The 12,643-nt window shown below is 38.2% G+C and overlaps 1 protein-coding gene across 1 annotated transcript; it reads right to left on the bottom strand.

Moving 5' to 3' along the window:
* Positions 1-317: 317 nt before the first annotated feature.
* pym1 (PYM homolog 1, exon junction complex associated factor) lies at positions 318-7,970 on the bottom strand. The gene is made up of 3 exons (XM_038271239.1): positions 7,689-7,970; positions 4,744-4,837; positions 318-2,096 (listed from the first exon to the last, which is right to left on the bottom strand). Exons 1-3 carry the CDS (start codon positions 7,717-7,719, stop codon positions 1,601-1,603), a joined length of 621 nt encoding a protein of 206 aa, XP_038127167.1. The 5' UTR covers positions 7,720-7,970; the 3' UTR covers positions 318-1,600.
* Positions 7,971-12,643: the final 4,673 nt, after the last annotated feature.

Raw genomic sequence — 12,643 nt, 5'->3', positions numbered from 1 at the left:
AATGTGGCAATAAGAATAATTGTCTTGATGCAGTTCTACTTACGACTATATTGTAATTTGTTTTAATTAGCTGTAAGAAAACCATGACTAGGAGAATTAAACACAGTATTAGATACGTTTCTATCTCAACAAAAATGAAAAAATAAAAATATAAGATTTTCATCTTCTGAAATACATTCTATGTATGGATCTTTCATTAATTGTTGCAGCTGATGTTTTTGTTGTTTTAATGAATTGTCTACTTTAACTTAGATTAACAATCCTTCTGTTTAAAGATTATCAGCTCAGGTTAAGTGATGAGAAAGAAAACCAAAAAAAAAAAGATCAACTTTATTCTAACAAGTGTTTTTATTCTGTTTTGACCAACAATTGAGCTCCATGAAAGAAAAAAATGGGTGTGTCCATGAAAAAAAGGAGTCCACAAGAGTTTTAGGCATGGATTCAACTTTCCTCGGCTTACACCACCTGGACGCTCTGTCGCGTAGCAACCGTGACATACAGAGCAGGAAAAGAATGGATCCTAAACTTTCCCCTACTCTCCTGGGAGCTGATAACTTTTCTGAGGAGCTTCAGCAGCAGTACGGTCATCCTAGATATCAGATTTATAGTCCCCACCCTGCAGAGATGTTGGAATCTGAGCTTAAATATCAGCCAAACACATTTTATACAGGGACAGATAAAAACATTTAAAAAAACCAAACATTACCGCCACATTATCGGACTCAATAACCATTAAAACAAGATGTTTAAATGGTTACTGAGTCCATCCCAGATTAAACTATTCACATACTTGGATTATATTAAACTGCACTTCCAAGATTCACCGTTTGACACCATTTGCCTTTTTCCCTCTGAGCACGGAGCAGCCGGCTTGCTTGGACTCGCAATGAGGCTACAGCGTCCCTCAAAACGGGCAAAAAGAAGGATGCATTTGTTCGCCGCATAGCGAGGAGTCTTTCAATCTGATAGACCGCGGCGCCGTGCTATGACGCCAACGACCGACGGCCTTCAGGGGACGCAGCCGCTGAATTCCAACTCAGCAAATATGTCTTCAGCTACATGTGTAATACTAGTTGGTGGGAGATGTTCAAATTTTTTTATTTCAATCGTTGGATTTATTAACATGAAGAACAAAAACGCGCCTTTTCCAGTGTCTCCGCCCTGCAGGCTGCAGGAGCGTCCAGGTTACCTACTGTAGGAAATAAAACCTGAAAATAAAAGACAAAAACACAAAAGGCAGGAAGTTTTTTTCTACTGTGGCGACGTGACATCAGAGCGACAATGAAAGGATGTTTAAACACAACTAATGTCCAAAGGAAAAAAGGGAATTTTTTTTTTTTTTATCCTGTGGGTTCAGACGGCATAAAAAGTACAAAACGAAAAAAAAACAAAGAAGCACAAAAAAGAAAAATCATGATCTGTTCAAAGTTAGGAAGTACATCAGTTTACAGGAGAGAAACTAAAACTAAAAGCAGATGTGATGTCTGCAGCGTCCCTTAGAGCTGTGTACCACCACCATTCATGATGAACGTCCCTTCCTGTTTCTCGTTTACAGGTCCAGTCCGCCGGAGCCGCTCCGGTTCAGGAATCCCGCTCCGGTTCAGGAATCCCGCTCCAGCTGCTCCAGCTCTTCCCGTAGAGCCTCGGCCCGACCCAGCTTTTCCAGCTGATCCTTGGTCGGCTGCTTTATTTCCCCAGAGTCCACCTTCTGCTGCAGCTCCTCCACCTGCCGCAGCTTCTTTTTCAGGTTCTTTATCTTCTTGGCCTTTTCAGCCTCCGCTGCCGGCGACTCATCGGTCGCCGCGGCGCTCTGTGTTTTACTCGCCGACTCTTCCCTCTCTGAGATGGACACGTTCTCAACGGCGCCGCTCACCAAATCCACTTCTGTGTCGCCGTCCAGCTCCTGGTGCTGCTGCTGTTTCCGCTTCTCCTTCCGCTTCATGTTGCGCTTGGCCGACTTTGACAGGCCGGCCGTCTCGCTGTCGCCGCAGCCCGGGATCTTTTGCTGCTGCTTCGGTGGAGCCGCTTCCGACGGGTTCAGGCCGGGGGGCAGGTCAGGTTTGCTCTTAAAAAACTTCACATATTTGTTTTCATACCTGAGACAAAAAAAAACAAACAAAAAGTAGGTGAAGAACTTACTGTCTACTAAAACCTCTGAAGCAAAAATGCTTCAACTGATTCAGTCCAAATCTGCTGCAGTCATTGTTAGGATGTAGTTCTATAGATCTATAGTATATATATAGTTCTATATATTGATTACTTATTATATATTAAATTATGACTCTTTCAATAATGATTCCACTTGAAAAATATTCTTTAATAACTTTGTATCAAATATATTATTTTTACATTTCCACTTTATAACTTTAGAGCTACACTTGATTTAATCAAATATGTAATTTCAGACAGATATTGCTCTTAAAATCCTTTGGCCTTAAAGGGTTAATGATCCAAAACGTAATACAGAAAACTGAACATATTAAAAGATTAAAGCCATATTAGAATATTCAACTATAAATGCAGCATGTGGGGATAATAAGTTCCACTTTGTTTTGCAAAAAAGAAAATGCATTACAAGGGTTGACGTTAAGGATTTTTACCACTTGCCCTTTGGGCAAGTGACTTTCACATTTCATTTGCCCAGAAACATTTTTTACTTGCCCAGTATAATGTTTGATAAATATAGTTCCTAACAGAGATGGCAAAAGTACTCACTTTCCGTACTTGAGTAAAAGTTCAGATACTTGTGTTAAAAAATACTCTGGTAAAAGTGGAAGTACTGATTAAACTTCTTTACTCAAGTAAAAGTAACAAAGTACAGGCTTATAAATTTACTTAAAGTATAAAAGTAAAAGTAGAAACCACTTTTTTCATGCCGTTGCCTACATTTTAAATGGATGTCTGCCAATAGGACCAGATCTCCGTTGTGTTCATTTTCAATCATCTCGTCGTCCATGCTACTATGCTAACGCCACCGCCACCAAGCTGCAATGATTCGCCGCCAATGAATACCGCCGAATCTGTCGATTCATCTTGTAGCGGTGCGTCAAATGCAACGTAGATTCCCATCCAATTAGATTGAATTTGGTATTGATGACGTGAAAAATAATAACGGTAACTCCATTGAAATGATTCAAAACTAAAGTAACGAGACAATTTTTTAAAATGTAAGGAGTAGAAAGTACAGATATTTGTGTAAAAATGTAAGGAGTAGAAGTAAAAAGTCGCCATAAAAATAAGTAGTAAAGTAAAGTAACAATATCAGAAAAATCTACTTGACTACAGTAACGAAGTATTTGTACTTCGTTACTTCCCGTCTCTGGTTCCTAATATTCATTTTTGTATATATATCAATGAAACATGTTTGTTTTTTAAATGTTCTTTGTAATTCAGTATTTTTTAAGTTTCCAGGTTCCTGGTGTGTATCTGCATGCGTCAGATAATGAACTCCAGCCTACATTACCGTGTTAACATGCTTTTCAATCCTTCCTGCACATTCTTTTCAAACTAAACTTTGCTTTAAACTTTAAAAAAAAAACTTGACAGGTTAAAAACTTACACTACTACTACTCACCAATTTAACATGTTTAGCTCTATAACATTTAAATGCACCACTGAGATGTCTAAGAGAAAAACATTTAATGAACATTTATGACCACTGTACAGAAGACTGCCACATGATAGAAATATTTGCACATACAATTATTATTTTCCTAATCCCTGACTGATCGTTTTTAATCTAGCGTGTATTATAGTATAGATTAAATTCATCATCCAGCTGCTTTGCAGAATTCTCTCCCCAAGGAGAGAAAAATCACGTCATCTAGCGGAAAATCACGCTGCTTTTTCAAATCACGCGAGAATGTGTACAAAACAACAAAGATGGCGCCGGCAACGCTTCTGGGTCGTTTTCAGCGAATGTCGGTGATTTTAAAGTAATTTTGAGTGATAAATACATTTTTTTGCGATCATTGCACTTCCCCGGGGGAAAGGCAATTAAATTTGTACTCTCCCAACAACAAAAACTACTTGATGGTTAACATGGAGCCCTGCATTAACCCTTTACAGGAAATCCAAGTTTCAAGCCAATAGTGTTATTGGAATCCAGGGCAGACCTTATTACCTTTGTAAGATTAAAAAATATGGATATTTTGATAGCAAAGATTAATGTCAATGTAATAACAAGAAACGCCAACTTGCCTGAATATATTAAGAAAAAATAACAAAAGTGATTCTATAAGAAAAAACACGTCCAACTTAACCTTAGAGGCATTAATGTTGATACTGGCACTGACATTTTTTAGTTTATAGACCTAAATATAATTGTTAACTGGGCTTATTAACTGTGTTTTTACTTTATTTTTTTAAACTTTTTACCTTTTTTCTTGACTTTTTAACTGTTTTCCAACTTAATCTCCAGTAGGTCATATATGATTCAGGGCTCATCTAATTGGTCAAATGCCAAAATAAGATGTCCAGCCATGTAGCAGCATCTTTGCTGAATTCCTGGATATAATCAAAGTGATCAAAAACAGCAAGTTGCCCTATAAAGGGTTAAGGACTAAAGAATCAGTTTAGCGTGACACGTCCCCTTTAAAGACAAACATAGAAACTTCCACTAATGTTAAAGATCTCTCTGAGCCTCATTCATAACCAGCCGTGTAATTCAGGAGGTGAGAAACTTTCTGGCCTCTGCTGTCGTGTAAAAACAGCGTATAATTACTGAGCGTGTAAAGCACTTACACGGGGACCTCCTCCTGAGGAACGTAACCATCCTTCACCCTCCTCGGCTTCCTCCACGTCCCATCGGGGCGCTGAGTTGCAGCTATGTATTTTCCTGAGGAATAAAGAGCAACAGGGAGAGGATTTAGAATAAGGACAGAGGTTAGGTTTCCCTCTAGTGGAGCTACAGGTAGATTAGCCCTGATTTTATATTGGTTGTGTTAAAACTAAACGTTTGCAGCTTTCTTTCCATTTCCATCCCTCATTATTTCATAATTCTGCTAATCAAATGGATAAAACCTTTGTTTACACAATGACCACCCCACTCATTTAATCATGAATTAAATGTAATAAAAAAACATTTTTAATCCCACTATAATAGTTTCACTATTATAAACACTTCAGGTATCACTTCAGCAGTTAATATTCCTTTGAAATATAAATTCCTTACGGCTGGGAATTAATTGCACCTGCAATATGATCGTAGTTTTCAAATTGCAGACATTGAAACAAGAGTAAGACATTACATTTCTCCCTCAGGCCCTTTAGGTGGCGATTAAATGCTTGTATTTGGGTTTGTTGCCACACAGAAAGTTAGAAAGTTGCAGCCGGCATGCAGATCCATGCATGGAAGTAGAAATAAACTTCTTCATTCAATGGTTGCAGCACAGCGCTGTGATAGTGGACTGCGGGTTAGTGCAAAAGAAAATTTCCAATCCCAATTCTGGTAAAAATTAATCGCAATTTAGATTTTAGGGAAAATTCTTTGATTCTTGTAAAGGACCAGGGAAAAAAAATATATATAAAGTGCAGTTCAAGATATATACATGGAAAATAATTTCTGATTTCTTCCATATTTGTCACTTTATTTTAGTGCCGGGAAACATGGTTTCAAAATCGTATCTTTGACTTTTTTTTACTTGTTTTTTTCACTTATTCCCGAGTTTAAAAAAAATAAATTAAATAAAATAAACAAAAAACTGTAATAGAAATATATACTGCTTTGAAAAACCAGCTTTCATTTCAATAGTCCGCTCTGGAAGGCCGCCCTAATTTAAAATGGAAATAAATTCAAGCTGCGATAAATTCCTTAAAACAATCGTGTTTCACAACAAGCAATAAAAAATGTTTGCGGTTGTTTGTATCCCACACTGAGTAAGTCTCTCAGTTATGAGGTGACACTGAAGAAAAGGTGATGAACGGATGTAACTCTGAGCTACAGAGGGCCAAGGAGGACGATGGTGGAAAAAAAAAAAAAACCTTTATTGTTTAAAAATGAAATCTACATAAACAGAATATATGATTAACATATAAATCGCTCAGCCTTGCTTTAATGGCAATAACCGAAAACAATTAAAGATGAATGTATGTTTAATGTTGGTTTAATGTTATTCTTACTGAATAAAAGAATTGGGAGCAAAGAACTACAGAGAAAATGGGAAACTGTTAAAAAAAAAGCCTGATTTGTATAACAAAAGCTGAGCTCCATGTGTGAATCACTATTTAACTGACAACATCGAAAGGAGAAAAACTAAATGTATATTTTAACTCCATCCAAAGGCTGTTTAACGTGTTGATTATCTCATTATAACACTTTAGTTAGAAATCTAACATGTTGATCATGTCTTCCAAAAAGTCTTTCCTGAAGCTGCATCTTCACTGCAGGGGGCAGAAGTTTATATTGCAGCAATTTTTTTCTTTCTCCCACAGGTTTGTTGACTGTAAGTAAGACTGAAACAATTAATCGGATTAATCAATTACTGAAATAACTGTCAACAATTTTAGTAATTGATTCATCATTAAATTGAGTATAGAGACTCTAAAATATGCCTCTAATTGAGAGAGCAACAAACTGAGAGCAGCAATTATACTAAAATTGTCATAATAATATTTTGCTGCTCAGTGGCACAGTGGGTAGCACTGCAGCCTTGCAGCAAGAAGGTACTCTGGGTTCGATTCCTGGCCCGGGGTCTTGCATGAAGTTTGCATGTTCTCCCTGAGCATACATGGGTTATCTCCAGGTACTCCGGCTTCCTCTCACAGTCCAGAAACATGACTGTTAGGTTAACTGGCTTCTCTAAATTCTATTTAGGTGTGAGAGTGTATGTGAACAGTTGTTTGTCTCTGTGTTGCCCTGGGATGGACTAGCGACCTGTCTCTGTCAATCTGCTCTATCCAAGGGGAAAAGTTTTAGTTCCTCCTGTTTTCACTTTGTAAAAAGTCTTCTTTAAGGAACCTTTTTCTATCTGATTATTGAATTAATCGAAAAAATAATCGACGGATGAATCAATTTGAAAACATTCGTTAGTTGCAGGCCTACCTGTAAGCGATTACATTATGAAACCATTATTTTTATGCGGGATGTGATTTAACTTGAAAAAAGTGCTCATTTTCTAGTAAACTATATCCAAAGTAATAGATTCATTAGCTTTAAAACATAAAAACATTCGAAGAAAGTTTCCAGCCTGAAGGAAACTTTCCTCAACTTTAAAATCTTTATCTAAACCAGGATCTACAGGTAGCTTCTAGATGAACGCATCTTCAGTCTAACTGCTTTGCAGAACTCGTCCTGTCACTTTAAGAGAATAGATCATAAATAGAAAATAGGGCATAAAAACAAACAATGAATTAACATACAATCAATAATTTATCTATCAGATAACTTAGCAAAGATAGAATCAGAGTCCGCTTGGTTATAGATTGTATTTCACTATAAATTAATTACTGTCCAGCTGAATGTTTCCATGGTTAAAGCCAGACAGAGCGGTAGCATCAAGCTAACTAGCCTGCTAGTTAGCATCTGAGCTAACACTATGCCTCACATTTAACTAAAATTGGTCGTTTGTTACCAAATACTCTGCTTAATGTCACCAGAAAACAATAGGAGAAGAAACCCTGCTTCTGCATAATGAATATAATTAGTTCTGAGTCGTACAGATCTCTGCCACATGCAGTTTTAGCCTCACCAGATTCATCTGTCACATAGGGGGTGGCCATTTTGATAGGAAACGATTCTCCGCGGGTTCTTCTTCCGTCTGCAAAACCCCGATTTTTATCCCGTTAAAAGTCCTTTATCAGGTCGATCCCACAGAGCAGCAAAGGCGGCTATCGCCCTTTAAACATTTGCTTTAAAGCTTTTATTTCATCTGGTATGAAAGTGGTCATGGCAACTGCAGCATACAAGTGCTGTAAGCTCATCCGGCAGATGCTGAAACACAAACCGAGCGCACCCATTTCTTCTTCGTTGTGCTTCACGGCAGACTGCAACTCTCACTTTAAGGTGCACACCGCCCCCTACTGTACCGGAGTGTTTGTAGCACGAATCCTGTTCGATGGATTTGCTCAATAATAATAATAATAATAATAATAATAATAATAATAATAATAATAATAATAATAATAATAATAATAATAATAATAATAATAATAATAATAATAATTATTATTATTATTATTATTATTATTATTATTATTGGGGGAGTGTTGGCCTAGTGGGTGCACTTGTGGTTTGACAATGCTGAAAGTAACCGGCCTGATCCCCACAGCCTGCAATCTGGGTCCCTGAGCAAAACCCTTAACCCCACACTTACATTTTATTTTATTTTATTTTTTAACTGTATTATTATAATGATGATGTTTCAACAGAGAGGAATTTACTAAAACTAGGAAGAAAAGAATTAAAACACAGTTTTCTTTAGTAATTTACTGAGAAAAGGCAGCTTTGAAATCGGACAATAGTTACCAAAGCTGTCGAGATTGTGTTTTAACTACATGTTTTAGACTTCCTTATATCTAATAGAATATCACTGATTTAACAACTGGAATGATTTGCTTTTCTACGTCACTCCTGAAAAAGATATTTATAATTTTGCAATGTTCTGAAGTTGATAGAATGAAAGTATAAATCTATTCAATATGTTAAAGGACAAGTCCTGATCAAAAATAACACCATGGTTTTACACAATATTGTTGTAGGCTAATTATTTCTAGCCAACGGAGCAACTGACTAACTAGTCTTATTTACAAGGACTCAGATGCAAATCCAATAACTTCTGTTTTGTCTGTTTTATCAATTGGCTTTGGACAAACCAATAAAGCAGACAGAAAGATTGTTGCAACTCTTCTTCCTCTTCCCCCCTTGATTTTCTTGTCATAATAAAATGTAAATAACAAGGAGTTAAATGAATAATCCTCTTGCTGCAGCCAAGTTTCTGTAAGACAAATACATCAATGTTATTATCAGAAATCTAAGCATTGACATTATTATGTTCAATAAGCAAGATTCTATTATTTGTCCAGCATGGCACTGTTGTGATTTTATTTTCACTGCTCATCCAGGGATGCCACGTTATTGTTGTGGATTTACATTCTTATCAATTCCCAGCCAGCTGGGGATTTATATTTCTGACACTTTAAGTGGTTTATTGCCCTCCCCAGTAGGGCTGGTAAATATCTTATTTAATCAGATATTATTTCGGCTGTTATATATCGTTTGTGAACACACGCCCTCCTTGCTTTGTGTTAGAACAATAAATGAAAGAGTGAGTCGAGCACTAATCATGGACAAACAGTTAATTCTACACATACATGGAATAAATTCACCACAACTTCTCTTCAAAATATGAGTTTATTAACAAAAATCATCTATCTCCATCCATGGATGGATGGATGGAGATGGATGGCATTCAGCTCCAAGTCAAACATATTTCATTTTAAAACTCAATTAAACTAAACAACTATGTACAAAGAGGAAGAGGAACATGGCTGAGAACCATATTACAGTTTAAGATGGATTTTGTGCTTGAAAACCGAAGTTTATCTGGAAGAATTTGGGATATGATCAAATTAGCTTTTCACTAATTTTAAAGAAATTGGAATTTCCAGACCAATTCACAATGCAAATCCATGATGTGAATAAAACATTATTTGGCCAAATAATGTTTTATTAAATGATTTGCTTAATAAGAAACCTTTAGTCAAAATATTCTTTACCTGGACACTGGCTCCCAATGTCCAAAAACCATGATGTCATGACGTTACAAAGTTCTGACCCAAAAATGCAGATAACCGAACAGAGAGTCCAGGGAAAAGGTTTAACGGGTTTTATCAAAGAAGTAAAACAGAGGGAGAAGTGTTGCTCTGAACACTGCTCAACCGGAACTGTAGAGTGAGGGGAAGACACAGCGGTTAGTTCAGGCTCAGTGGGGAATTTGACTCGTGAAACTTGGAGAGGTTTTGGTTGCCGACTCACGTTTCCAGTGAAGTTGTTGTATCCTTGACTCCTGTCTGTGTGCCTTGGTTCCAATGTTTGAACAGGTTTTACCCAGACTGGGGTTCAAAGTTGGAGAACGGAGATACTGACTGCCACTCAGATTTCCTGCAGTACTTGAACCGTAGTGGAGAATAATCCCTTTCTCAGTGTGAAGCTCAAATGATCTCTTGGGGAAAGTGGATCCAAACCTCCTGTTTGAACCCCGGCTCAGTTTGAAGCTCAGTTGATCCTTCCATGGACAGAAGGTCAGAGAAATCCAGTTAGCAGGACAACTTCCTGCCGAGAGGCAAAGACAAACAAAGTTAAACTCAAGGTTGACAAAAACTCAGATTGACTCAGCAAACTCAGCTTGGCTAGAGTACCCTAAACTGGCAAACACTCTGGCGTAGAAGTAGTGGCAGTCAGCAGCTTAAGAACACGCCATTTACGAGGAAACCATCAGCAGGTGTGTGAGGAAGCGTACAAGAACCAGGCGCCTCCTAGTGGATGAAGGGAGACAAACACAGAAACACAGACACAAAAACAGGAGTCCTGACAATGATCATGGCATATGGCACAACAGCACAGTCCCCGACTTCAGTTCTGCTGCCATAGGGCTTAACAGAACAAACGAAAAATAAATAAATAAATGAGCCTCATATACTAAAATAATTTGATAATCGTAGTGTCATCTGCCTCTGACAGACTGGCGACCTGTCTAATGTGAACCCCGCCTTGCACCTATAGATTGCTGGAGATAGGAACCAGCCCAACCATGATCCTAACCGATTAAGCAGGAGAAGATAGATGAACGTATCATCTGCATTGTCATGATCTGGCCTGTTTGCTCCTCCGTAATTAGTAATTCCTCTCACCTGCCGTTTTCCCTCCCTGCCTCAATTACAATTTATTCCTCTCACCTGTTTCCTCTGGTTTATATTCAGTTCTCCCTGAGTATTCAGGGCCAGATCATTTCTTGTCTTTCTGTCAGTCTTTCTGTTTAGTTTTAGTTCTTGGTTCGTGTCCTGGATCCTGGCAGCCAGTGGAAAGAGGGTTTTAGTGTTTGTCTCGTCTCCTAATCATCCACTGTTCCTCCCCTGCGGAGTCCTCTGGATTTTTGGCTCAATATGTGGGGAGGTTCAGTTTTTATCCAGTAAGCCTGACTCCAGGGAGGAGACCAGTTTAAAGTCCTGCTTCAAGCTCCGGTTCCACGTCCTGTCTCGGCTACCCTCTTCCACTGTGCCTGCCTGTCTGCATCTGATCCTGTCTGCTCCTGTGTGTGACCACCTGGTCATGCTTCTGGTCCCAGTCAGACTCTGAACCCTCCTGGGAGCCTGTGGATGCCTGGAAGTCTGGATCCTGCCACCTGTTTCTGTTCCTGCCTGATCTGGATCCTGTTTCTGTCTGTTCTGGATCCCTGACCAGGATCGGCTTCCAGCATGACCTCTGGGACTGCAGCACTGGGGACATTCTTGGTCTGGACTGTTAAACCAGAGTGTCTGAGATTGGGCGGTGCCCCGCCCCCCCGCCTGCAGTGTCCGCGAGCCACAGCTCTGCTTTTGTTTTGTTTGTTTATTTAATAAACGTTTTGAACTTTCCTACTGACTGTCTCTCCTTGAATACTGGGTCCACATTTCCTCGGTTCATGACATGCACAGCAGCTAATTTACAGTAAAAGTTGAAAAGCTATACATTGTGACAAATTTAAACAAAAAGCAGTTTTAAATAAACTTAAAAGACAAATAAAAACAATAAATTAACTGTAAAATGGAATGAGCAGTGAATGATTGTGTTTTTATCAGTTATTTGGAACAACCAGGACTAAAACATTGAAATTAACCATCAGTTATGTATGAACGTTACTGAGATCACTCTAAACAAAGACTCTTACTTAAAAATGAAACTTCTTTATTGTTTCCTGTGCCAAACCACATTTGGTTTCTTGTTTGACCAAATTCATCATTGTTTTAGCTCTTTATGCTGCAAACTTTAACGTCCCATAGATTGTTCAAACAGCATAAAGTATTGACCTTCTTTTATCATAAAACCAAAGGGACGTTCATGAACACACGGGAACAATGATGAAGATCATCAGCTGTTGGATAAGAAGAGTCTGATACGCCTCATTTCTCACTTTGTCAGAATAAAACCAAACTGTTCTCTTGTTAAATCCACTGCAGGTCTGCTGCTCTATGTGCTTCTGTCTCTGGTCGCCAAGATCATCCTTTTTTCAACACCTTTGGTGATTTTCTGCAGGAAGGTGGTGAGGAAAAACAAAACACTCAAACATTTCATAAACTATTAAATGGATCTGAACAATCAGCAAAGTATCAAGCTGAGGATCCCTGAGAAGGCAGTAGTTAAACTATAGAATCTGACTGAAGAGGATGAGAAATATTTATGAACATTTAAGTGTGTTGATGTTTCAGCTGCTTCATTTCTGCAGATTATTTCTGTTTGTTGCTTCAGATCAAAATCTGCTCTGAGCATCAATCAGCAGATCAGCCTGATACTGAACACGTTTTCTAGGATTTTGTTTCTAGTTCCTGGAAAGTCTCCTAATCTCTGGAAATCAGCAGTTTCAGCTCTGATCTGAATGTTTTTCAGGTCCTACTGCAGAAATAGAGTTCAGTGAAATCTCTCAGGTGAGTCTGAATCTTTATAAAACGC

The sequence above is a fragment of the Cyprinodon tularosa genome, unplaced genomic scaffold (assembly GCF_016077235.1).
Source record: "Cyprinodon tularosa strain WSP-4 unplaced genomic scaffold, ASM1607723v1 ctg796, whole genome shotgun sequence".
Classification (NCBI taxonomy): Eukaryota; Metazoa; Chordata; class Actinopteri; order Cyprinodontiformes; family Cyprinodontidae; genus Cyprinodon; species Cyprinodon tularosa.
The sequence above is the reverse complement of the archived record's forward strand: the minus strand, read 5'-3'. Positions and strand labels throughout refer to the sequence as shown.